Raw genomic sequence first — 22,772 nt, 5'->3', positions numbered from 1 at the left:
TCAATGTGTTTTTAAACTCTCAAAGAAATCAAATCAGTATGCTCTCTGTCCCTGTTCTCTCTCTGCAGCGAGGACTACATGTCCCACTTCCCCAACAGAAACCTGCAGGCCTACAGCACGCGCCCCCTGCTGGTGCAGCCGTGTCACTTCGCCGGCGACCCCCAGTGGGTGAGCGACACGGAAACGTCGACTCTGTGGGACGACGACTCGGTGCGCACTGACTGGAGGGGTTCCCACAAGACCCTGAAAGGGGCCGCGCCGCCGCCCGAGATGCTGTCAAGTACCTACAGGGACGAACTTTAGGGGACGGCAGACAAGAGCTGTGGAGAGGTTAAAGGTCAAAGGTCACGAGGTCAGGGAAACAGATGCTGGGAAGAGAAAGTGTTCTCAGACTTTCTTTCAGTCCATTCTGTGTCAGCCGTTGACAGGCTTGGTGGCAGTTGACCTGGACTTGGTTTCCCAAAAGCATGTTAGCACTTTAGTGCCTTTGTAAGTCTGTGGCACAAAGACGATATCAGTGCTAAGATTCTTTTGGGAAACAAGGTGCATGGGACGGTGTGCATTGAGGCTGTCTGTAAAGATATGTAAAGCTAACACCAGTGTGTGCCTGGATTGTCTGTGAGTGTGTGTATGTATGTGTGTGTGTATTTTCATACTTGTACTGATGGTTTAACAATTCAAATATCTGATTTGCTTGAGGTGTCCTTGGTTTAAACTTGCACACCAGAGGCAATGAAAATGCCTCAAAAGAAAAACCCATCCTCCTGAAGCTAAAGCTGATGATACACAGGCAAATTGTTAGGGCAAACTTGGGGCCAAATAATGGGTAAAGAGGGCAAAAGTGACAGTTGGAAGAGTAACAATGGATCAAGTAACAGATACTGCTACCATCACTGTCATCTTGGCCTCCTCGTTTCTACTGAAAATTAATAATTTAATCATTTTATCAAGGTTTTCCACTGGAATTTCATAGCGTGTGCATTATAGGCTTATGTGTGGCTCTGGCATCCAACAACTAGCTAGCTTGCTAGGTTAAATGTTATATAAAAAGAATCACGGCTATTATTTCCTAGTTGTGTTTACTATTTAGTGGCAGTTGGACCATTTTTACAACATTTTGGGCTGAGGACAGGTCACCTGACCAATTTTCTTGTCTCTGATTGGTTGACGTTAAAACCTTGCCAGCAAAGTTTGCTTTCCGATGAAGTTTGGCTAGATTTCAAATCTTGTATCTTGGATACATTGTTTTCAGTGAGAAAATATTTCCAAATTTGCCCTAAACATTTCCCTGTGAATCATCACCTTAAAGTAAGTCTTTCACTTCTTTGGAACATTTTGAATATTCTGAGTGATGATATGTGTGACTGAGGTGTGTTTGTGGTTGACTGTACGCTTGTGAGGGTGTGAGGGTGTTTCTTATGATTGCATGTGGTACCAATAACAGAGCTTGTAAAAGGAGAAGGAGGAGGCTCATTTACAAGGACAATTTGTGTTGTTAGTCTGTTCACCACTGACTGAGAGGCTCCAGAACCTGCACTGCTCACAGTACCTGGCGAGTCTGGACAAAAGCCTGAGAGTTTTTATTGTCATTATTTCCCTCTACCTGTACATTTCAAGTTTGTTATATCCGTCATTCCATCCGTTTGCTCCGTCCAGGCATTTCATCCATAGGGACTGTTAAGAGATTCAACCTTATAAAATGAAGCAGGACTAACCCAGAATTTATATTTCCCTTGGCTTCACTAACAGTTTTAAAGTGGATTGCCTCACGGTTCCTGGGGACAGTTTAAGACTATTTTAGTGGTTTGAGATTCTTACTTTCAGGACCTATTTTGTTGACAAAATTACCGTATTGAATGTTAGCATTGGAACAATTCTATCCTCAACTGATTTCATTCATCAAAATCTCTTTTTTTAACTAGTCAGTAATAGATTCAGCGTCACGGTTAGTATAATACTTCATTATTTAACACTTGAACTGCCATTAACACTTGAACTGCCAGCAAGACTATCTCTCTTTGTTTACATTTTTTATGTTTTCAAAAGCATAAAAGTATATTTATATAAACTCCAAAATGATGTTATTCAAGTCCTGAGATAAAACCACATTATATACTATTTCATCCAAATAGACCCCCAGTATCTGGCATTGATCTAATGTAATTAAAAAATGTGATTAACTTTCAAAAAGGAGAAGATGACCACATGCACATCCCATAAAGTTTTTACCAGGTGCTGGAGTGTTGTAGAGCTTAAGTTTTTTTTGTAGCTGAACATTAATCAGAGCCAAAATTTCTTATGAATCTTTAGCAAATAGATAAGAGCAATGTCTGCAGGGTTTTTTAGTCCATTGAAATTTTCTTATATTTGACAGTATATTGTTGCATAATGATTTATCATGTCAAGTCCGTGAAAAGATCTGATGTTATACTTTTATGCTTTATAATATATGATATTGTAGACATGCCACACTGAAATAAACATGTTACTTTTGAAAGTGCTTGTATAACATCAGTGCAGCAGTATGTCTGGTATGAAACTGACCTGTTGGCAGTTCAAGAGGGTAATCTTGGCTCTTCTGGTGTTAATGGATAAGGCCGGTGTTTTTTAATGCATTGCTTACCGTCAACAAATCCTATGAAAATAACAAAATCAACAATGCGTTTGCTCTACTCCCGTTACTTTCTGACTTCCCACGTACCGTTTTTAGCTGTCAACCCAAAAGTAATTGGCTCCAATTGTAAGCTAAAAACCTTGAAATACAGCTCACAAAGACATAGTTTCAATTTAAAAAATCACTAACTGTTACCACGAAAAGTCAGACTGCTGTAGTTATTACCAAATCAAATTAAAATAGGAACAAATTCTTCATTATGCTGGGGACTATTTTCGGTGCTACAGAACTACTTTCCTGAGATCGCAAAGTGTTTACAGCCGGCTTATTAAGTTGTTTGAGGAAAAAGTCGGCTGGCCCGGTGCATCGTGATGATGAAATATGTTGCCCAGAGCAACGGCATGGCTCTTTGACGTGTTTTTAATCGTTTTTTTAATACAATGGAGTTCTATGGCTGCTGGGACATGGCTGCATTGGGCACCGGCTACATGGACGAGACTTGTTGGCAAAACAAAATCATTGCTGATTTTGTTATTTTCATAGGATTTGTTGACGGTAAGCAATGCATTAAAAAACACTGGCCTTATCCTTTAAGCATTGCCTCCAACTTTTTCAGAGTGCTGTTCCCTTTTTTGAGGAGAGCCAAATACTTTTCTGTGCTATGTCTAGTGTTTTTTTTTTTTAAACAGTACAACTTGTTCCACAGCTGTTTCAGTAAAAGCCTTTTTTTAAGCCATATTAAAAACATAGCCTTTAAAAAAAAACATTTTGTAGCATCACTGGGATCTTTTCAGTCTAGGAATGTGTTGACACCTTGAGGTAGACTCTGCTGCAGTCAGCAGATCTAGAGGTTAACTGGCGTAATTCTGGTGTCCCTCATGGATTAATTACAAAAATCAAGTTACATACTACACTCATCTGGTTTCATATTCATTTATGACGATCTGATTTCATGTAGTCATTTTCTATCTGTCGTTATGTGTATGTATGTTTTTACTGCATATGTCTTAATTTATTTGTTGGGTCTTGTTTGATGTGGTCGTCAATATTGAGCCACACAACATGAAACACAACGTGCAATCAAAGTGCAATGGCTATTCTGCCAAAAAACCTGATGGTATGTCTGGATCACTCTCATGTCACTTTTTAAGCAATGTCTTTGAGCAATCATTTTTTTTATGTTAGAGTAAGAGTATAGCAAACTGTTCAAAAGTTAATAAAAATGTACCTTTTACACGTTTTAAATTGTTATTGTCTGAATGTGTTGATGCATTTTGTTTAAGATTTGTATGCTCAATTCAAAAAACAATAGTTCTGTGGCTGCCATAGATAGAGGAGTATCTGAATCTTATTTGAGCAAGGCATGGGCTAAAAATAACAACAGCTACTAAAGGATCTTGTAATAACAAAGCATCACCACAAGAGGGAATCATATGATTTTTCAAGCAATAACTAGCTGGTCCAGGGGAGCCATTACTATTCACTGTGTAGCAGATTTCCATATTTCTTACTGGAAGTCTTTTAAAAGAAATATGCCAATTCTGACCATGGGTTTGCACATTTACAATGTCTGAAATTGTGTGTAAGCCCTGTGCTTTCCTTTTTGTGCTTCTGAGTGGGAGAAGACTTAGCGGGAACCTGTATCTTTGTCAGACTAAACACAGACCACTAACAGTCTTTAGTAAAAGCAGTGGGCAATTTGTCTACATTTTTCTATGGGACTGTGGGCAAGTAAACTATTGTTTTCCCTAACAAGTCCCTCAGACCCCAAAATCTACTGTGCAGGGTGTGACATATTGAATTGTGTTTACAAAGGGGATACCACCCCCTTCATTCCCTCAAATTACCTCCTGTGTAACAGACTGTGGGTGAAAAACACTGACTGAATCACTGCAAAGGGACTGAGAATAACACAGTGATTGTACAATAGAAGAGGGGTTTATTTATTTTATTTATTTATATCTGTTCACCTGCTAAGATCAAAAAATGATTTCACATATCTGACCTACTTGATTTGAACTTTTCAGATGGTGTAAAATATATTGAAATAGCCCTCACGTTTTCATACACAGTAAATGAAATATATTAAACTCCTAAAGCGTCTTATTGCTGATGAGTGACTATGTTCTTACAGTAGACCGGTTAAGGCTGATATTTGGACACTTTGCATACAAGGGAGAAGTATGCCTTCGAGGCTTTCTCTGTCAGGTGGAAACAGGTGGCTCAGTAGCCTAAGGTGCATCCCATGCGGCTGCAATGTCCAGGATCTTTGTCGCATGTCATCCCCCTCTCTCTCCCAGTCTTTCCTGTTTCTCTCAACTCTGAATTGTCAAATAAAAATAAATAAAGGTAGCACTGGGTCATTTAAAGGGGAATGCCACCCATTTTCAGTAGTAAATGCGTCTTTCTCTATACCCAGAGCCCAAGGCATAAACAATCTATACCAGCGTTTAGGGCCACAACCGCCAAGAAGGACCACATAATGGAAATACTATTATTGTTAATGGAGGGAGTATTTTGGTGGTTGGATTGGGGTGTTTTGGGGCCACAAGCACAATCTTGTTTATGGTGACCAAAAGCCTGTCTCTATCCTTCAGGGAGTATTGTGATGATGGGCTATAGGTTCAAATCGGGCCCAGCTGGGTCAGGTCACATGAGCAGCTTATGTGCCTCGGATGCTAACTTGGCACGCCCCCCTTTTCACTACAATGCAAGTATTTCACTGCTACGCTGTATGGTTGTGGATGGAAATGAGTGTGCATGCGCTACATCAGCCACAAGAACAACAACAACAACAACAAAAGAACATGGCAGGTACAAAAAGAGAAAGTGCTCAGACTAACAAAAGTCTAAGGCAGAGGGAGTTCAGTCCAACAGCTTTCCATCTTCATTTGGATGGAGACACTCTAATAAGCTCTCAGTTTGCTTTCAAATTGCCAGGTCCACATCTTAGATCCCAACTTCTTTTGATATTGCATTGTACTGAAAAGGGGTCATGCTAAATTAGCATTTGAGGTACGTAAGCTGCTCTTGTGACTTGACCCATCTGGGCCTCTGGAACCGGTTCAAACTTTTTGCCTATGATCACAGCAGTGCCAGAGGGGTAGACACAGACATATTTAACTAGTGAAAATGGGCGGCACTTCCCTTTAAGTTTCTGTGTGTGTGTGTGTGTGTGTGTGTGTGTGTGTGTGTGTGTGCGTGCGTGTGTGCATATGTTTCTGGCATGCTTTGACTGAGTCTGTGGTCATTATAAAGTCTAACAAATCTAACAAGTCTAATCGGCTCCTGTGACGTTAATTTCCCGTGCAATGTGTCAGAACTTGAATGGATTCAAGTTGTGTAGTGCTGCTGTACACAGGCAAACGGCAGTTACTACTTTTTGTGTGTTTTAAATGTCAAAGGCAGTGACAAGGGGTCAGATTTAATATCGACAAAAAACATCCCCATAAATGCTACTATCATTTTGTCGGTGTAGGTCAGGATATAAACTTTGAAGTCATTTTTCTGAGTTTCATTACTCACACAGTTACTGCAGTTTGGCTTTGTAAGGCAGTTTGATTCTCTCGTCTCCTCTGTATCTATGTTTGTTGTCTCTCTCTCTCTCTCTCTCTCTGCCTGCCAGTCTGTACACACACACACACACACCAGGGAGGTAATTGCAGTGATCTGAAGAGTATACATTTCCCCCTGTGCATTCCACAGCTCATCCTGCACACACTGATGTATCTGGTTTTCTGTGACCTTATTTCTCTAGAAGCCAAGAACATAATGTCACAGAACAAAATGAACCATATCTATAGATAAGTCATAACATACAACCCTGATGACCTATGTGCATTTGTACTTGCATGTGTGCTGGGTGTGTGTACGCACATGAGTATACGTGTTTATGTGTGTGTGTGTGTGTGTGTGTGTGTGTGTGTGTGTGTATGTGTGTATGGATGCATGCCATTCTTCAGTTCAGTGCCAGTTCATAAAATTGTATTCAAACATGTGAAAGGGGATTGATGAAGAGAAATACATTTTTTTATCGAATGTTCCTTTAACCCATTTTCTCTGTTTCAGACACATGGTACACACACACACACACACACACACACACACACACAAACACACTCAGCGCCGAGATCAGCAGTCTTTCCTGTCCAGGGCTGTATGAACTGGAGAGATCCCCCTCTCACAGGAGGGAACCTGAACTCAGCACCTTATTGGCTGCTGGCTTGGAGGTAAGGACTTATGACGTCAGTTTAGCAGGAGGAGGAAAGACATGTGTAACTATGAGTCTGTAGGAGCATTCCTATACCGACTGTTATGATAATGCAACAAGTTAAACAAGGTGTGTGTGTGTGTGTGTGTGTGTGTGTGTGTGTGTGTGTATGCGGATGTGTGTGTTTGTGTGGATGTGCTTGTATTTGTGTCTCTGTAGCTATCTCAGTTAAATCAAGTTGTTGTGAAAAGCAAAGAGAATGCTCTGCTGTTTGAATCCAGTTAAAAATTTCACACACATAGTATTGTGACATTCTAGGTTTTATGGTTTGGGGAAGGGTCAGATGTTCATATTTTCTCTTTTCACAAATAAACAAATCACAAAGCACAAACCTGCTCCAAAAATCAATTGATGAAAACTTTGTACTCATCTTTGCATGCATGTGCAGGCCTCTGTGCGCATGTGTGTGTGTGTCTGTGTGTGTCTGTGTGTACGTTTCATGACTCCTGTGGAAAACAAACTTTTAAATCACTAAATGATTTTCATTCAAGATAAGCTAAAGGCTGTATACCTTGTGGTTTTATAATGTTGAGTTCAGTCTTGTGCAGGGTTGGTTGGAATACAATCTTTCTCTCTCTCTTTTCTTTTCTTTTCTCTTTCTCGCTTCCTTTTCTTTCTCTCTCTTCGCCTCGCCTCTCCTCTCCTCTCTCTCACTTTTTATCGCTGAGGCAATCTGCAGATTAAATATGAAGGCTAACTGCTAACTTAGACGTGTGGAACAAGGGCCTGTTCCCTTATGCAAAGGCTACTTGTGGGTAGGATGTTGGCTTACAGCTTTTTAAATTGATATTGTGTGATACTGTCTTTGTTTTTGAATGTGGTTATGTTCCTTTGATGTTTTTGGTGTACTGCAACTGCTTGCTGTGAAGCGAATAAAGATTTCTAATCTCTTCTCTTCTCTTCTCCCTTTACTGTTTTCACTGTATTCACTGCCTGTATGTTCAAATATGTAAACATGTAATTTACAGTCACACCATTCACAAACATATAAATGCACACACACACACACACACACACACACACACACACACACACACACACACACACACGAAGGGCAGGCAAATTTTTCTACTGATGCTCTACTTCTGCTTGATTTAGTTTCTGGGCTTTGAGGACTGGGGTCTCAGCAACAGCTGCTGCCCCAAAGCGCCGCGCCACACACACACACACACACACACACACACCCACACACACCCACACACACACACACACGCGCGCTCACAACCAAACAAACCCTCACCTTACTCAGTCTTAGTTGTTATAGGTTATAACTATTTCTGTTTCCCCTTTGTCTTCCTTCCTATCTCTTACCATTAATTTACTCACAATAATTGTATGTTTATGTCATATTCCTATTCCTAGAATATACTATGAATAAAGGCTATTAGTATAGTAGGCTAGTAGAGTGATGCGAAATACAATATTTTTGAGGAAATAAATCATAAACAATAAATCATTCTAAAATTCCTGTAGGGACTCGTGGTTCTGTTTTATTTTGTGGTACACAATTGTAATTGTATTGTATTGTTTATAGTGACCATATCATACTTTATGGTGTTTTTTAATGATTTTACTATAGGATTTTCTGTGACCTATTGTAGCTGCATGGTATTTTTGTCTTCTGGTGTGATATATATATATATATATATATTTGTTTTTTTCCCATAATATTCTTTACTAGGCCTATAATACATAATCAAATAAAAATTCCTTTAGGGACTTGAGTTTCTGTGTTGTTTCTGTGGTACACAACAGTGAGTTTGTAGCGACCTTGTTGTACTTTTTCCTATTATTGATTATTAATATGATTATTATTATTATTGTTCTTAATTTAATTTATTTCTGGGTAGTTGTCATGCCCTCCTCCACACCGTGGAGCTTTAAGACGAGGTCCCTTCGGGTCGGTCGGGACAGGTTGCTTTCATGAGGGAAGTAATGAGAGACTGTAGTGCGGCTGCAGCGTGCGCAGCGACTCTGCCACACTTCAAGCTTTTTCTCTCTAGTAAACACAACTACTCGGCCATTTTCGAGCGGCTTTGAATCCTTCCTTCCATAAAGTAGTCTTTATTTTTGTAGATATTGCGTCTAACCTGCTTTTTCCGGGACAATCTTCAAGCAGGCAGAACCGAGGAGGACTGTAAGTAAGTTATGCGTGTGGCAAAAACAACTGAGAATGTGTGATCAAGTTAGGTTGTTCTTGCAGGTTTGATGACGTTTATGCTGTATTTGATACCAATGGGAAAACTGTTCGCCATCCGTTAGATCACATGCAACTTCATGCCACGTTATGCTTGCAGCTGCTTCGGGGCTGTGTCTGTTTTGGTGTGGCGTGCCTTTTCCGCTCACATGCATGCAGTACTGTATGTAAAATATGTGTGTTCGCATTTACGGTTTGTTTATTCTCAAATACGCACAATAATGACAGTGATTCATAAGCAACAAGCAACGCACAGCTGTTCTACTTAAGCGGTATTACCCAGTTTCTGCACAACTGCACGCTTTCTTGAAATGTTTGATACGAAACTGTCTGAAGTCTCCCGGTCGTCAAGTCGATGATTGCAGTTTTCAGATCGTGAATGATGGCCTTGGCTGCAGACGGACAAAGTTCGCCCTAAAACGTGACTTACAGACTGAAACAGCTGCATGATTTAACCTGTCAAAAACGATCACTACGAAACCAAACCCCTTAATTTTATCCCTTAAATGTCCTTCATTTCTCCATTACTAATAACATAGCTTTAAAAAAGTAAGGTTGGGATTTATTAATGGGTTGATTCACAGAAACACTGTGGTACACAATTGTTAATTAAGGGGTTTTTCATGCCTTTTGTGCATGGTTTACAGGGTTATTGAGTTATGAATGGAAAGTTCATGTCTCCCTGAATTTGTCATTAAATTAGAAAGTAAGGAGTCAATATTAAGGGGGTGTTTAAGGTTGGTTTTTTTGATGGGATCTCCTCCATTAATAATTCCCTAAATTTATTTTAAATTTTGGGATTTTGCATGAATTAAGGGGTGAATTAATGTAAATTAATGAAAATATAAAGTTATTTTAAGGGATTACTGGTTAGTAGAGTATGTTTCTCAGCTATCCATTCAAACTGCATGCTCATACCCACTTATACAGGAAGAACACTGCAAATATTGTGCAAAGACTTCATTTATTTAAGTATAGTTATAGCCACGTGAACATAATCAGCTACTTATTTTTTGGTGGAAATCAATCTTGTCTCTCTTTGTCAGTCAGCTGGCAGTCAAGCTCAACAGTGTGTTAAGCTGACTAATTTTATATTCTTCAATGGCCTGCTAAGAGCTTTTTTAGTGTAACTGCTGGCCACTGTCCACTTTGCTGGCAGAACTTGATCTTAGCCCAGTTTGAACTTTGAACCCGCTGCTCACTATAGCACCATGTGACCGTGAGAGTGGTGAAGTGGGAGTGTTTCAACCTAAGGAGTGATTTTACCCCAAGGAGTTACATACTGCATTGAACATGATAGAGGTCTAGCTTGTATAACTAATCTTTTTAATGATAATATGATACTTTGGTCAGCTGCAGACTAGCACCCCTGGAGCTTACCAGTTCAGGACACTTGAGCAGGGCAGATGTTTGTTGACTTGAACCCGGGTCCTGCAGTTGAAGGATGGTCACTTGGCCACAGTGCTGTTTTACCTGACTTCCCTTTTAAAGGATAAGTTCTGTGATTTTGGACCTATATATAATTTGTCTCTTACATACCTGTAGTAGTTGGACCCACAGAGAATATTGGCTCCAGAGTCAGCTGTCATGAGTCAGCTATTTTTTTTAACATTGTCTCCTCAGCTCATAAGTGTCAGCAAATCCAGAGAAGAGCCTGCGATTTTTCCTTTTTGTATATTTAGGTAATAGTCTGCATGTTGAGTGCTCATTCTGATACTCTGCCAATGAGGCTTAAATTGTACATTTTTAAGTCAGCTCGTTTAAACCTAATTGGAATTATAATAGGGACGCGATCTAATGACTGCATGTTATGCTGTGTAGATGACTGTGTCACTTTGATCTTGGAGCCGGTTCTAGAGACAGTCTCTGCAGTATCCTGTGTGCAAAATAACATGCTTTTCCAAGCTCTTAAATTCCGTGTGCAATCGACAGATGATAACGGCCACCGCCTCTTGATAAATCACGTCCACTGCCAATTTCCATAAATCCCTCCCTTTATTTTGGCCTCAGCCTTCGAACACCCACAAATGCATATGCGATTAGACCAAACCGCATGATTTCAGGCGCAAATGTCCTGTGCACTGGCTTAGTAGATCAGAAAACAAGGTTTTAGCACCCGCAATGCGATTTGCACTGGCGCAAACCTTTAGTAGATCCGAGCCTATTATACTCTAAAGCAGTGGTTCTCAACGTGGGGTCCGGGGACCACCAGGGGTCCTTGAGGGGGTTCCAGGGGGTCCCCAGCAAATTTATGAATTGTTAAACTTCACCATTATTTCATTTACAAGAAGTTAACACAATTAGAGAATGTAGAAGAATGACTAGATCATAGTTTCACTGATATCGCTCTACCTACAATACAGATAGTCATGGAATTCTGGACAAAATCATATCCAGCAATAAACATATTTTCAGATTTGGGTCAGAGAGAGCTTTAGACTGCTCTAAAGCTCGTAGAATTGTGCCTCAAAGACAAAGGTTTCTTATAGCACACACAACACATATTTGAACTGCCTTCCAGGAAAATTAATACTGCAGCTGCCTCCTGAACTCATGGACTGAATAATATTTCTGCCTCCCAGGCAGTTTTGTGTTTTTTGCTTTGTCTTGGTATGCTACATTTTGAGTCAATGCCTATCTGAATCAGAACTAGTTTAACTGCCACACAAGCACCTCCATTTTGCATCTGTTGTCTATCTGTTTGAATGACTGAAATGTTTTGCATTTGGCTGGTTGAGCTAGACATGTGGGCTGTTCAGTGTGAACTAACCATAAGTCACTTTTCAGGCTCTATTATGGTCAGGTTACCTTGCCCCACCCTCATTCCATGTCACCTACTGTAGGTGTTGTCAAGCTTAGCATTTCTAAAGATTGCAGCCCACTCTCGGTCTATCTGTCCTCTATCAATCCATTCAGTCATTGGAGGCATAGTAAGGCCTCTGGAACAATATTTAGACAAAATGATGCAAAAACTTTCCATTGTCTTTTATGTTACTTTACTACAATACTTTATTTTAAGAGCAGAAAATATTTTGTTTATTTTGGGTGTGCCAACAGACTTTACATTTCAAATAAATATTTCTTCAAAATAACAACTACATAGCCTAGTGCATGCTTCAGTTTATTGACAGCAGTGCTATTGCATGTAAGTTATCATAATTTCCCCGTCCCTGGCTGATGAAATAAATAATCGTAAGTTGGCAGCAATAAAGTGTTTGATGCAGTTCTGCTTAATTCTATGTTTGTCTTCTCTCATGTGAGTTCAGGAGGCAGCTATAGACACTCTATCAAGTGTCCAGTTGTATTTTACTAAAATGTCTATGTTAATTTTTTGTTTTGAAATATTAGCAGAGAAACTGATGTAAATTTCGAGCCCTCAGTATGATGGCAGACCAACACAATTCATGTTCTTGAATTAGACTGTTATTGTCTCACCTCAGGTGGTCTCGGTCTCAACCACAACATTGGTGCACAGGCTACATAATATTCAGCTGTAGACATCGTCTTGATTCATACTTAAACATACTTAAATCCAGACAAATTAACTTCCAATTTGATAATGTTTTCCATAATTGTAAATGTAATAAATGTAATTTGTGATCTTTGGGGCTTGCTTACAAGGATGGTACATTTAATTTTTTCAAATTTTTGGGGTAATATTGGACACAAAAGAGATTTCATTTTTCTGCATCCCCTGAAATTTTCCTGCTTTTTTTGTTCTGATAATTGCCCTGTGACCTACCTTTAGCCACATGTTGAAAGATTATCTAATGGTAAAAATGTGATCTGTGATATTATAGTTTGTTAGGCTATGGTACATTTTCAGGTTTAGTGTTTAGTAAGTCACACATTAAGTCACTAGCATCCAAGCCAGGCCTGTCCAAGTTCATACTTAAAGCAATTTTTGTTTTTTTGTTGTACAGCAAATTATCCCTTTAAAACACCCCGTCGCTATTTCACTAACACTATTCTAAACCCTTGCCACGCCTTGCCAATTTTTGGAGCTATCAGTGATCCACTGTGGGATCTATCGGTCACTTAAGGACAAAGCTTTTCGGTAAATGATGTATAATTTTGAGGTTGGTTGTAGTTAAACATTATACTTTTGGTACTGTTGTTCTGTCTGTCTGGCTTTTTGACGCGCTGTCTTTTCTGGGTTTTTTTTTGGCAGCTCTGCTGAAAATGTGCTTCTGCTGACATTGTGTTGGCCTTTGTTTTTTGAAACCTAGAATATTAGAATTGTACACATTATAATACACAGACACACACACTGCGTCATTCTGTTTCTGTGTCTACTCGGTCTACAGGGGCCATGGCCTTCCTAGGGAATGCAGTTCGGAGGGTCGTGTCGGCAGTGCGGCCCCCTCTCTCCCCCTTGTGCCGGACGAGTGCTCGCTCCTACAGCTCAGAGCCCACCAAGGAGAAAAACGTCCCCTACGAGAAAACACTCAAACAGGACGAAGGGGTCTCCACCGGGCCCACTAAACCTTTACCCAGGTGAGGCAGATGGATGGATGGATGGATGGATGGATGCTTGGGTTAATGGATGGATGGATACGGGGCATGGGGTGTTTTTGGTTTGGTTCCAGTAGGTTTTGTATTTTAATAACATCACTTATTTGGATATTTACAGTATGTCACGATGGACATTTTGGATAACTGATGGGTGGATGGATGTGTGTGTGGGTCAGTGGGTGGAGGGTTGGTAGGATGGATCAATATATGGTTAGGTTAATGGAAGAATAATGATCATAATGATCTGCTCAAGGCCTGATCAAATTAGAGATACTGTGTTGATTACCGTAAAACTTCAATTAATAGCCCGGGCTTTTATTTGCTTCAAACACTAAACTCAACCGGCCTACATATGGGACCGGCCTTTAATTCCTTTCGCACAAAACTTTTGCTCAGCAACGATGGGAAATACTATCAAATTGTTTATTTAAACCAGTATGAATATTACTTAGGCTATCGAATAACATATCAATTACGAATCATTCATTTGATCTCGCTCCGAGAGACAGCGCATCTAGGCCAACCTCATGCACTGAGAGAGAGAGAGAGAGAGAGAGAGAGTGAGAGAGAGAGAGAGCGAGAGAGAGAGGGAGAGAAAGAGAGAGCCGTATCAAAATACCGGTAGCTTACCTTAAAAAGGATGAAAGCCGAAAAAAGTTTATGGCAGCAAAAGGTTGTACTTTTCATTTGTGTTATTGCTAAAAGGCCGAAATCTTCCCTAATGATTGCTGTGCAGGCTAGACATGTAGGGTAGGCCTATGAAGCTGTCTATGTGTTTTGTTGTAATATTATTAACACATACGGTATACCGTAAAAATTTCGCTTGAGAGATGGAGAAAAAATATGTTGGTTACCGTAGTTATTTCAACCTTTATTAAATGGCAACCGGCTTCTAATTGAGACCGGCCTTTATTTGTCAAAACGTGTAGGCACACCCGGCCAGTAAAAGGGACTCGGCTTTTAATTGAAGTTTTACGGTATTCAGAAACAGGTTTGAAGGCAAAAAGACATTTTAATGCCAGATTAATAATGCAAACCTAATTTTAAGCAACTTGAAATAATGGTAACCATGGTTATGAGTAATGATAATAACATTATCTATGTCATCTACTCAAAATCAGATTGTAAATTTGGCCGATTTCATATTCCTATTTTGAGGGCAAAATAATCAATAAGTAACTGAAAGTAGCTTTTGTTATTGAGTTTTTGTGATTCAGTGGATTGTGTTACTGATTGCAGTGTGAAGCGGGTAATCATTATGCAACAGATTGCACTTTGAAAGTAACATTCCTAACTCTGATGATCAACTGTACCCGCCTCAGGTCAGCGGATGTGGTGGTGATCGGAGGGGGCAGCCTGGGCTGTCAAACCATCTACCACCTGGCTAAGATGGGTATGACCAATGTAGTGCTGCTGGAGAGGGACAGACTGACTGCTGGCACCACCTGGCACACTGCAGGTAACACATTGTGTATGGATGGGGACAAGGTGTGTGTGTGTTCATGCCTGAGATGACGTATGCTGTACTCTTTGAGTGTCCAAATATTCTGTAATATCTTAAAACCCAGTACATTTGAGTATACATTTATTCCATGATATCTCAGTGATGCCAACCCACAGCTTGGTGCCATACAATACTGAATCCACTGCCCTTAACTTAAGATTCGGCAGCAGAAGTCAGCGTTTTGTATAAAGGCTTGTAATGAACGATGTATGGACATAACTCTAAGCTGTACGATTTTTAACATTGAGGGCGTTTACATGCACGTTAATATTCAGAATATGAGGCTTATCCCGGCTAAGGTCTAAAGTCAGGATATGGCATTTACATGGAATGGTCCGTAACCAGTTTTTTTGTATACCTTGATACATGGAGATGGTCTAACATTGTATAGTTTTCCTGCTGCTTGAATAGTCCCACGTTATGTTGATGCTCGTGACTCCATGAGAACACACGTTACTCCATGGAAACAGTATTTGCGCTGTTCGCCAAACCCAACAATAAACAGGATATGGTATTTGCATGTCAGAATATACTGGTTAATATCTGCATATCCCAGCCAGCATATTCAGGTTTTCCATAGTCAGGATATGGACTTATCCAGGTTATTGTAAACGCATTTGATAGCTACAACCCAGCTCACTGTTGGTCGTGCCCACACTAAAAGGCATATGCCCAAAAACGTCCCAAACATCTCTAAAAAGCCAAATTCAGGCAAACGGGGATTTAGGCATGTTCACAGGAGGTCACAGAAAGACAAAGACTGTTATCAAGTCTCAACGTCAAGTTGTGTATTTTGGCTTTAAATTTGTTTGTTGCTAGAATGTACAAGTCTCTCCCTTTCTTCACTCTTTTCCCCCTTATCTTACTCTACTTCTCTACTTTTCTGTCTAACCTGCCTTTATGTGTCGGTAAGGTCTCTGTAGGTGCTAACAATTGTGTGTTTTCTGCACATACCTGCATGTGTCTCACTCCTGTGTGGGTATTTCTGTGCATACGCATGCTCAAATGCTCTGCGGTGTGTGTGTGTGTGTGTGTGTGTGTCTGTCTGTATTCACTAGGCCTGCTGTGGCAGCTCCGTCCCAGTGATGTGGAGGTAGAGCTCTTAGCCCACACCAGGAATGTGATCAGCAAAGACCTGGAGGAGGAGACGGGTCTTCACACAGGCTGGATCCAGAACGGAGGCCTCTTCATTGCCTCCAACAAACAGAGGCTGGACGAGTACAAGCGTCTCATGTCGGTATGAACGGACACCAGAGAGATTGCCTGGCTTTGGTTATTGTGGGAAAGGGATGGATGGATGAATGGATGGGTAGAGAGAAGAGGAGAGATTAATGGAGGGAGAGATGGATGATGAGATGGATAGACAGGTAAAATTATGTCTCACCGTCATGGTGCATTTGAACCAAGACCATAACCAGTAAATGATGTTATCTCCCCTCATCTCCAGCTGGGTAAGGTGTATGGCATCGAGTCCCATGTCCTGTCACCTGCGGAGACCAAGGACCTGTACCCTCTGATGAACGTCGATGATCTGTATGGAACGCTGTATGTACCAAAAGATGGCACCATGGACCCAGCAGGCACCTGCACCACCCTGACCAGGGCTGCCTCCGCCCGCGGAGCCACGGTAAGGTGTACTGGTTCATGGTCTGGTCTCTGTTTGACCAGTAATGTACACTCATGTTCTGTTCTGCACACTGGATAATATACAGTTAAAATGCATATCTCTGACTGTAGTTTAGTTGTCCAAATCGGGATCTAATACCATTTTGAAATCTTAGCTTAGTTTAGATTAGTTTTAATGGGCTTAGAGTGCCAGATTGGTTTGATATGCCACAAAAATAAAGTACAATGAGAAGTTTAGACAATCACTTGTGTGTACTGTAACTCAAAGTCAGTATACTTTCCTATGTACCTGACTCTATCTGAATTGTTGTGACGCAGTAAATTCCACCCATTTGAAAAAAACAAATGCTAAAAATAATTTGCAAGTAAGGTTTTGACTCCTGATTGGTCTCTATTGTTTGTTTTGAAAAGGTCTGTTCTGGTCTTTGGACTGATCTGGTCTTGTCTCTTTTCTTTTTGGAGCCATTCTGTTTTTGACCATTCAGAGTCTCCTTTCCTCTACTTTCCTCTACTTTCCTTCCCTACTCTTGTTCACCATGGGTCAAAATACCTACATTTTTAAGTTACTTCAGGCAGCATTTCTACAAGAATCCTAGTATTTTGATACAGATTTGCTTTAATCCAACTAGTTAACTGTTTTTATGCAGTGCAGGGTAAAAATAGCACCATTATCTGAACAACAGAGTCCAGTGTAGATAGCCAAGTCATAACTGTGTGCACAGCCGAACATTAACTACTACTTCAGGCTCTGAGGAGGGCTATAAACCATGGCAGTAAGCAAACATAACACCATGGTTTTTAAATAGTCAGCCAGTACTAACAGATATAGCTTTTTTTGAGCTGCATATATACTGTATGTGATCATCAGTGGGTCATAGTACTTTGGTACAGGAACAAGGTCCAGTCCACTGTGTCAAAGTCCACAGATTATAGCTAGCCATTTATGACTCTTGGGGTCTTATGTGTAAATCTTGGGGTAGATTCATCACTAAAAAGCTGTGTAGGCAAAAAGCTAATCCCAGATTTATAAAATGCAGCAGCGCATACACGACCTGATTGCATTTTCCTTGTTATAAATCACAAACAGCTGTGGGTTTGTGTGACTTGTGTGAACAAGCTTAATATCCACACCCCACCACCTCCCACAGTTGGCAGTGGATGGCTGCTGAAATACTTTGTTTGCCTGTTAAATGTTTAAGTTCTCACTCAATCTTGCCAAGAAAGCCGAAAAAGCAGAAAGCAGTAGACTTGCACAACAAAGACTTTGCTGGCTGTGAAGTTCATCATTGTGGATTTATTGTCATTACACAATTTTCTCAAATAGTAAGAAGTGATGGCAACAGTAATTAAGGGAAACCCTCAAGTATGCACATTATCATCAACTGCGCAAGAACTGACATGAAGTCTAAATACTCTTTCTTGCCAAAGTCTGCCAATGTTATCTAACTGTGCCAAAATAATCATTATGCATCATTACGCATCAACACAATGCACCAGAAATACAGCAATTTAGTATTGCCACAAATTCGAGGCTTTAATTCACTGGTCAAGTATCTCAGTTGTAATTGTTGTATTCCCTCCAGTTCTGAGCAGCATTTTCAAGGAATGACACTAAAACAATGTATAGCACTGCATGCATGTCATCATATTAAATGGAAAAAACAATCGTATCAATTACAAAAGAAATCCTTGTCTACCTATTGCTGGTTTTCTGTTATATTTTTATTGCCTGTTTGTTAAGCGTTTTGTAACTTATTTTGAAAAGTGCCATAATGCTACTAGTACTACTGCTGCTACTACTACTATCACTAATAATAATTCAACGTTATTACATGCCTAGCCTGTTGCCTTAGAAACTCTGACAGTCACATACGCTAGGACACAGGCCATTCATTATTATTGTTAAGCACAGTGGGAAATGTCTTCTTTAACATGTTGTAGCAGAGTGCATTCACACATGCACATTTTGTCAACATCGCCAGTTGAAAAAGAACAAACCTCAAGAGAAAGTTAGCAGAATTACTGTGCCTACTGAATTCTAGAGTCCTTATCCATGCAGTCAATACAGGGTCCCATGAAGCAAGACTAGTGGGTTAGGCAGCTAACTCTGGACTTAACCCTGGCTGTTCAGTCTCATGATAGTGGCTCACTTTTGAACTGTGGGTACATTGCCATGGTAACTTAAGCTGCAGACCGAACCTGCTTCTGAGCAGGTTATGCTCAGGCTATCAGACCAAAATATATAAAAAAGCTTGACTCCTCACCAGCCAACTCTGGAAAAATGGCATCATCAGTCCTAGAGGATCCCGTGGACCTGGGTGCACAGATAGAAAGAAAGGGGTCTTTACAGGGAACCCCTCTGTGTCCCTGATGATTTATTACATCAACATGTCTGTATGGTGTTGGCAATACAGAGAACTTCAACAAACATGCAGTTTACTTTGCTATTCGCTTTCAGAGGACTACTTGATGTGTTTGTAGCGTTTCCAGGCCATTTGCCCACTCTGGCTTTTAAAGAGGGCTTCTATGAAACAGCAGGTACTTTACATTAGTTGGCTGTAGTTATCAATAATGAATGAAATTTGCTGTTGCATATCAAGTGCCCGGGAATTCTTTTATAGGATTCCCGAGAGTGATTGGTTCAATAGATTGCAGCCAAATTCCCATCAGCGCACCCCTGGGGAACAGGAGGCCGACTTTGTGAATAGAAAATCTTTTCACAGCCTCAGTGGGCAGGTCGTAATAGAGATTCACTGTACAGCTCATCTGTGCATTACACGCAGGGACATGCAAGGGTGGAGCAGAGCATACACAGTAGACATAAGGGCTTTTCACACAGCACACGCTTAGCCTAGGGTTATCTTAACTCCGGGCTAACAGTTGGCCCTGGGTTAGCTTAACCCCTTGTCACACACAGACATTTAACCCATGGTTAACTCTTAGTTCATGGCTAATGGTTCACACAGCATTCTTCTTAACCCAGGCCTTACATGTCCAAATATTCTGTGGTAATTAAGACACTTGAGCCCAGGAATGCCTGCAGCGTTGCTTAGTAATATTGTGAAGGAGAAGTTATTTGATTGGACAACACACAAGTGACACAAAGTCTTCTAACCCTTTTCAAACAGCAAACAGATAAACCTGTTTTTAAACGATGATAAGTAGGGGATAAACCTGCTAATGTCGGGGTTATTCCACTTTGCAGTTTGCCTGTGTGAAACTTAGTTAGCCCAGGGCTAAAACACAAGGGCTAAGGAAGCACTTAGCCCTGTGTGAAAAGCCCTATAGTTTGGATGCTGAAGTAAAGATTTAGCACATGGAGAGTTTTGAAACAGTTTTGTTTTAATACACAGGAGAGACTTTGACAGAAACCTTTCTTTCCACTCACCTTTCTACCTGCTATTAATAATTACCACAGTTGGTCCTCTGCCCCCTTTTTTCCCCAACACCATCTTTTGAAATAATGGTTTTGTATATCTCATATTTATTCATTATAATAGTTTGTTCTTCTTTAAGAGAATATATGCTTCTCTGGATCTGTCCATGTTGCATGTGATTGGCTATTTCTTATGAACCCCGCCCCTTTTATGTGAATGCCCTCATAGCTGGATTGGAAAATCTTGGATTGAAAGAGTGAGTTTGTGAGACCAGTCATCCAGGGTTGGCATTATTAGGTTTTTGGTAGCAAGCTACACAACTATGTTGAACCTGACTCTGTTGAACCTCCTTTGTGAAACAGGCGTCTGACTGTTTGATGTGATTGGCTGTGCTTTTTTGTCTGCTTGCCCATCATCCCATCAGGTGGTGGAGAACTGCCCTGTGACCGGTATCCAGGTGCGGACAGATGACCTCGGGGTGAAGAGGATCAAGGCAGTAGAGACCGTCCATGGGACCATTGAGACGCCTTGTGTGGTTAACTGTGCAGGTCAGATTCAGATAATTTATTATCCCAAAGGCCACAAAACACCTTTTTAGATGAGGAAAAAGCATTTTGATTTTGTTTATTAGACATGTAACATAAACATTGCAGCACAACGAAGACACATTTAAAGCAAAAATGTACATGCTTAATACTGATATATTTCCAGGTCAGTCCAGTGAAGGGCTTCTTCTATTTTTAAGTGTAATGCTGAGAAGGGTACAGAGCAAAGGAAGCAAAAGGGAGGAGGTTGTGGTGGCATTTTTTTCCCAGCAGGGGTTCGTCTGGTTCCAGTGGAAGGAAGACTTAACCATTCCAGCTCGGGAGGAGCGATGCAGTGCAGATTACCTATTCTTTCTCTGACCACTAAAGGGCCGTCAATAACCAGTGGCACTAACGTCGATGTCTGTATTTGTCAAGGGCTTCAGGATGAGACTGCTAACCTGAGTCAATTCCACAGTGACCTGAAAGAGAAAAGGGATTCTTGATTGGCTGTCTTATTCTGAGATGTTTGATACATATCACTGCTAGGGATTAGGATCTGTGTGTGTGTGTGTGTGTGTGTGTGTGTGTGTACGTATTTGCAAAGTGAGTTGTATGTTTCACACATTGAGCAAATGGGGGAATACTGGATTTAGCTTAGCATGCAAGTGATATTGCAAATTTTGAAGCTATTCAAATCAGACATACCTTATTAAGTTGAAACGAGTTGATACCATTTTTACAGGTTTTTTTGCCCAAATTTAGTTTGAGCTAAAGATTAGTGTGTCTGTGTAATTCTTTGTGTCTGTATGTTACATGCAGGTGTGTGGGCCACCAAGCTGGGGGACATGGCAGGAGTCAAGGTGCCTCTTGTTGCGATGCACCATGCCTACGTAGTGACAGAGAGAATCGAAGGCATACAGGTAGGACCGCCCCCTTCGTTACACCTCTGCCTAACAACTTGGGTGTGGATAAAGATGCAATATGTTGAATTTTCGCAACATGTATTAGAGTGAAATTAAATGTTTTAGCAGCCATCGGCACAACATTCTGTAGCCCTTGTTGGCATGCTGCCAATTGGCTGATATGATTTTCTTATTTTGCCTGTTTTTTGCTTTTGGAGCATAATTTCCTGGAAAGTAATTCCGTACATTTACAGCAAAGTCGTACCTGAAACTCGTCATATTGTCCCCAGTAAATGCAAGAGGCCAGAAGATCAAAGAGGCTACTGATTGTGACAGCGCTATTGATGTTTTTTTTTTGTTGCTCATATTGATCCAACCGCAGTATGCTAATGAGAAAATACTACATGCATTACCTTTAAACACAGGGGAGCTATGTGAGTGGGCACACACCCCATCCTCTGTAATCCATATATAATACACAAGTCTTTCTTTGAAATGTTTGGAAAAATGGTCAGACCATTATTTCTGCTGTTGTTTTGTTTTGATTTTTGTTTGTTTCAGTGTGGGGTAACTTTGATTTTACACATAGCTTTGAGTACTTTTTATTCTTTTTCCTCTTATGGTCTCAAAAATGTTTTTCTTTGATACTTGCATTATGATATAAGAACGGATTGCACTGTATTCACCCCATATTCAGTTATTTGGGGTAGACAATAAGGCTAAATGATGAATGTTATGTGTTTTTTGCAGAATAGGCAATATTCCAGGAGTAGAGGGTGCTTTTGCTCAGTGAATGTTTTCGTCTACATTCTCTAAATGACTCCTGAGTTTGTTTGTTTTTTGTAGTGTTCTTACAGAAAGAAACACCTTGTTGAACATTCCTCCTGGAAATCAATCTGTAACAGCCTTTGAAAACAGTGGTTCCACTGTCTGTATAGTAGCTATATGTGACCAACAGGGGGCACTGTGACACCACAGACTTCAGCCTATTATTGTAGGGCCCGCCGCGTGTGTTGGGATGTGATGTGCGTGCATACATGCATACGTGTGTGTGTGTGTGTGTGTGTGTGTGAGAGAGAGAGAGAGAGAGAGAGTAACTGTTTGTGTTTGTATCCATTAATGTTGGTATTGGTGTGTGTCAGCGGGCGTGACCTCTGTGTGTATGCATTATACATGTCTGACATACTTGTGTATATGATATGGCAACTCTATCTTATCATGCCTCTGTTTGATTGTGTTT

At 40.5% G+C, this 22,772-nt stretch overlaps 2 protein-coding genes across 3 annotated transcripts in view; both read left to right on the top strand.

The window, feature by feature from the left end:
* Positions 1 to 22,772, top strand: part of cercam (cerebral endothelial cell adhesion molecule) — a 145,038-nt gene that overhangs the window by 11,198 nt on the left and 111,068 nt on the right. Inside the window, exon 12 of one of the 2 annotated variants that reach the window (XR_013507211.1) lies at positions 69 to 3,806. Coding sequence is in view for 1 of the 2 variants with exons in the window: in XM_071904683.2 (XP_071760784.1) it covers positions 69 to 303 (235 nt within the window). In the remaining variant the exon portion in view is untranslated. Of the gene's footprint in view, positions 1 to 68; positions 4,027 to 22,772 lie in introns of those variants that run through there. The other variant, XM_071904683.2, reaches the window with a different exon arrangement.
* The window catches only part of sardh (sarcosine dehydrogenase), a 49,258-nt gene continuing 35,424 nt past the window's right edge, over positions 8,939 to 22,772 (top strand). Inside the window, exons 1-7 of the mRNA XM_071904679.2 lie at positions 8,939 to 9,021; positions 13,389 to 13,578; positions 14,919 to 15,055; positions 16,159 to 16,337; positions 16,548 to 16,727; positions 20,528 to 20,651; positions 21,450 to 21,550. Coding sequence (XP_071760780.2) covers positions 13,394 to 13,578; positions 14,919 to 15,055; positions 16,159 to 16,337; positions 16,548 to 16,727; positions 20,528 to 20,651; positions 21,450 to 21,550 — 906 coding nt within the window. The 5' untranslated portion in view covers positions 8,939 to 9,021; positions 13,389 to 13,393. The remainder of the gene's footprint in view (positions 9,022 to 13,388; positions 13,579 to 14,918; positions 15,056 to 16,158; positions 16,338 to 16,547; positions 16,728 to 20,527; positions 20,652 to 21,449; positions 21,551 to 22,772) is intronic.

The sequence above is a fragment of the Centroberyx gerrardi genome, chromosome 2, assembly GCF_048128805.1.
Source record: "Centroberyx gerrardi isolate f3 chromosome 2, fCenGer3.hap1.cur.20231027, whole genome shotgun sequence".
NCBI classification, from domain to species: domain Eukaryota; kingdom Metazoa; phylum Chordata; class Actinopteri; order Beryciformes; family Berycidae; genus Centroberyx; species Centroberyx gerrardi.
The sequence above is the reverse complement of the archived record's forward strand: the minus strand, read 5'-3'. Positions and strand labels throughout refer to the sequence as shown.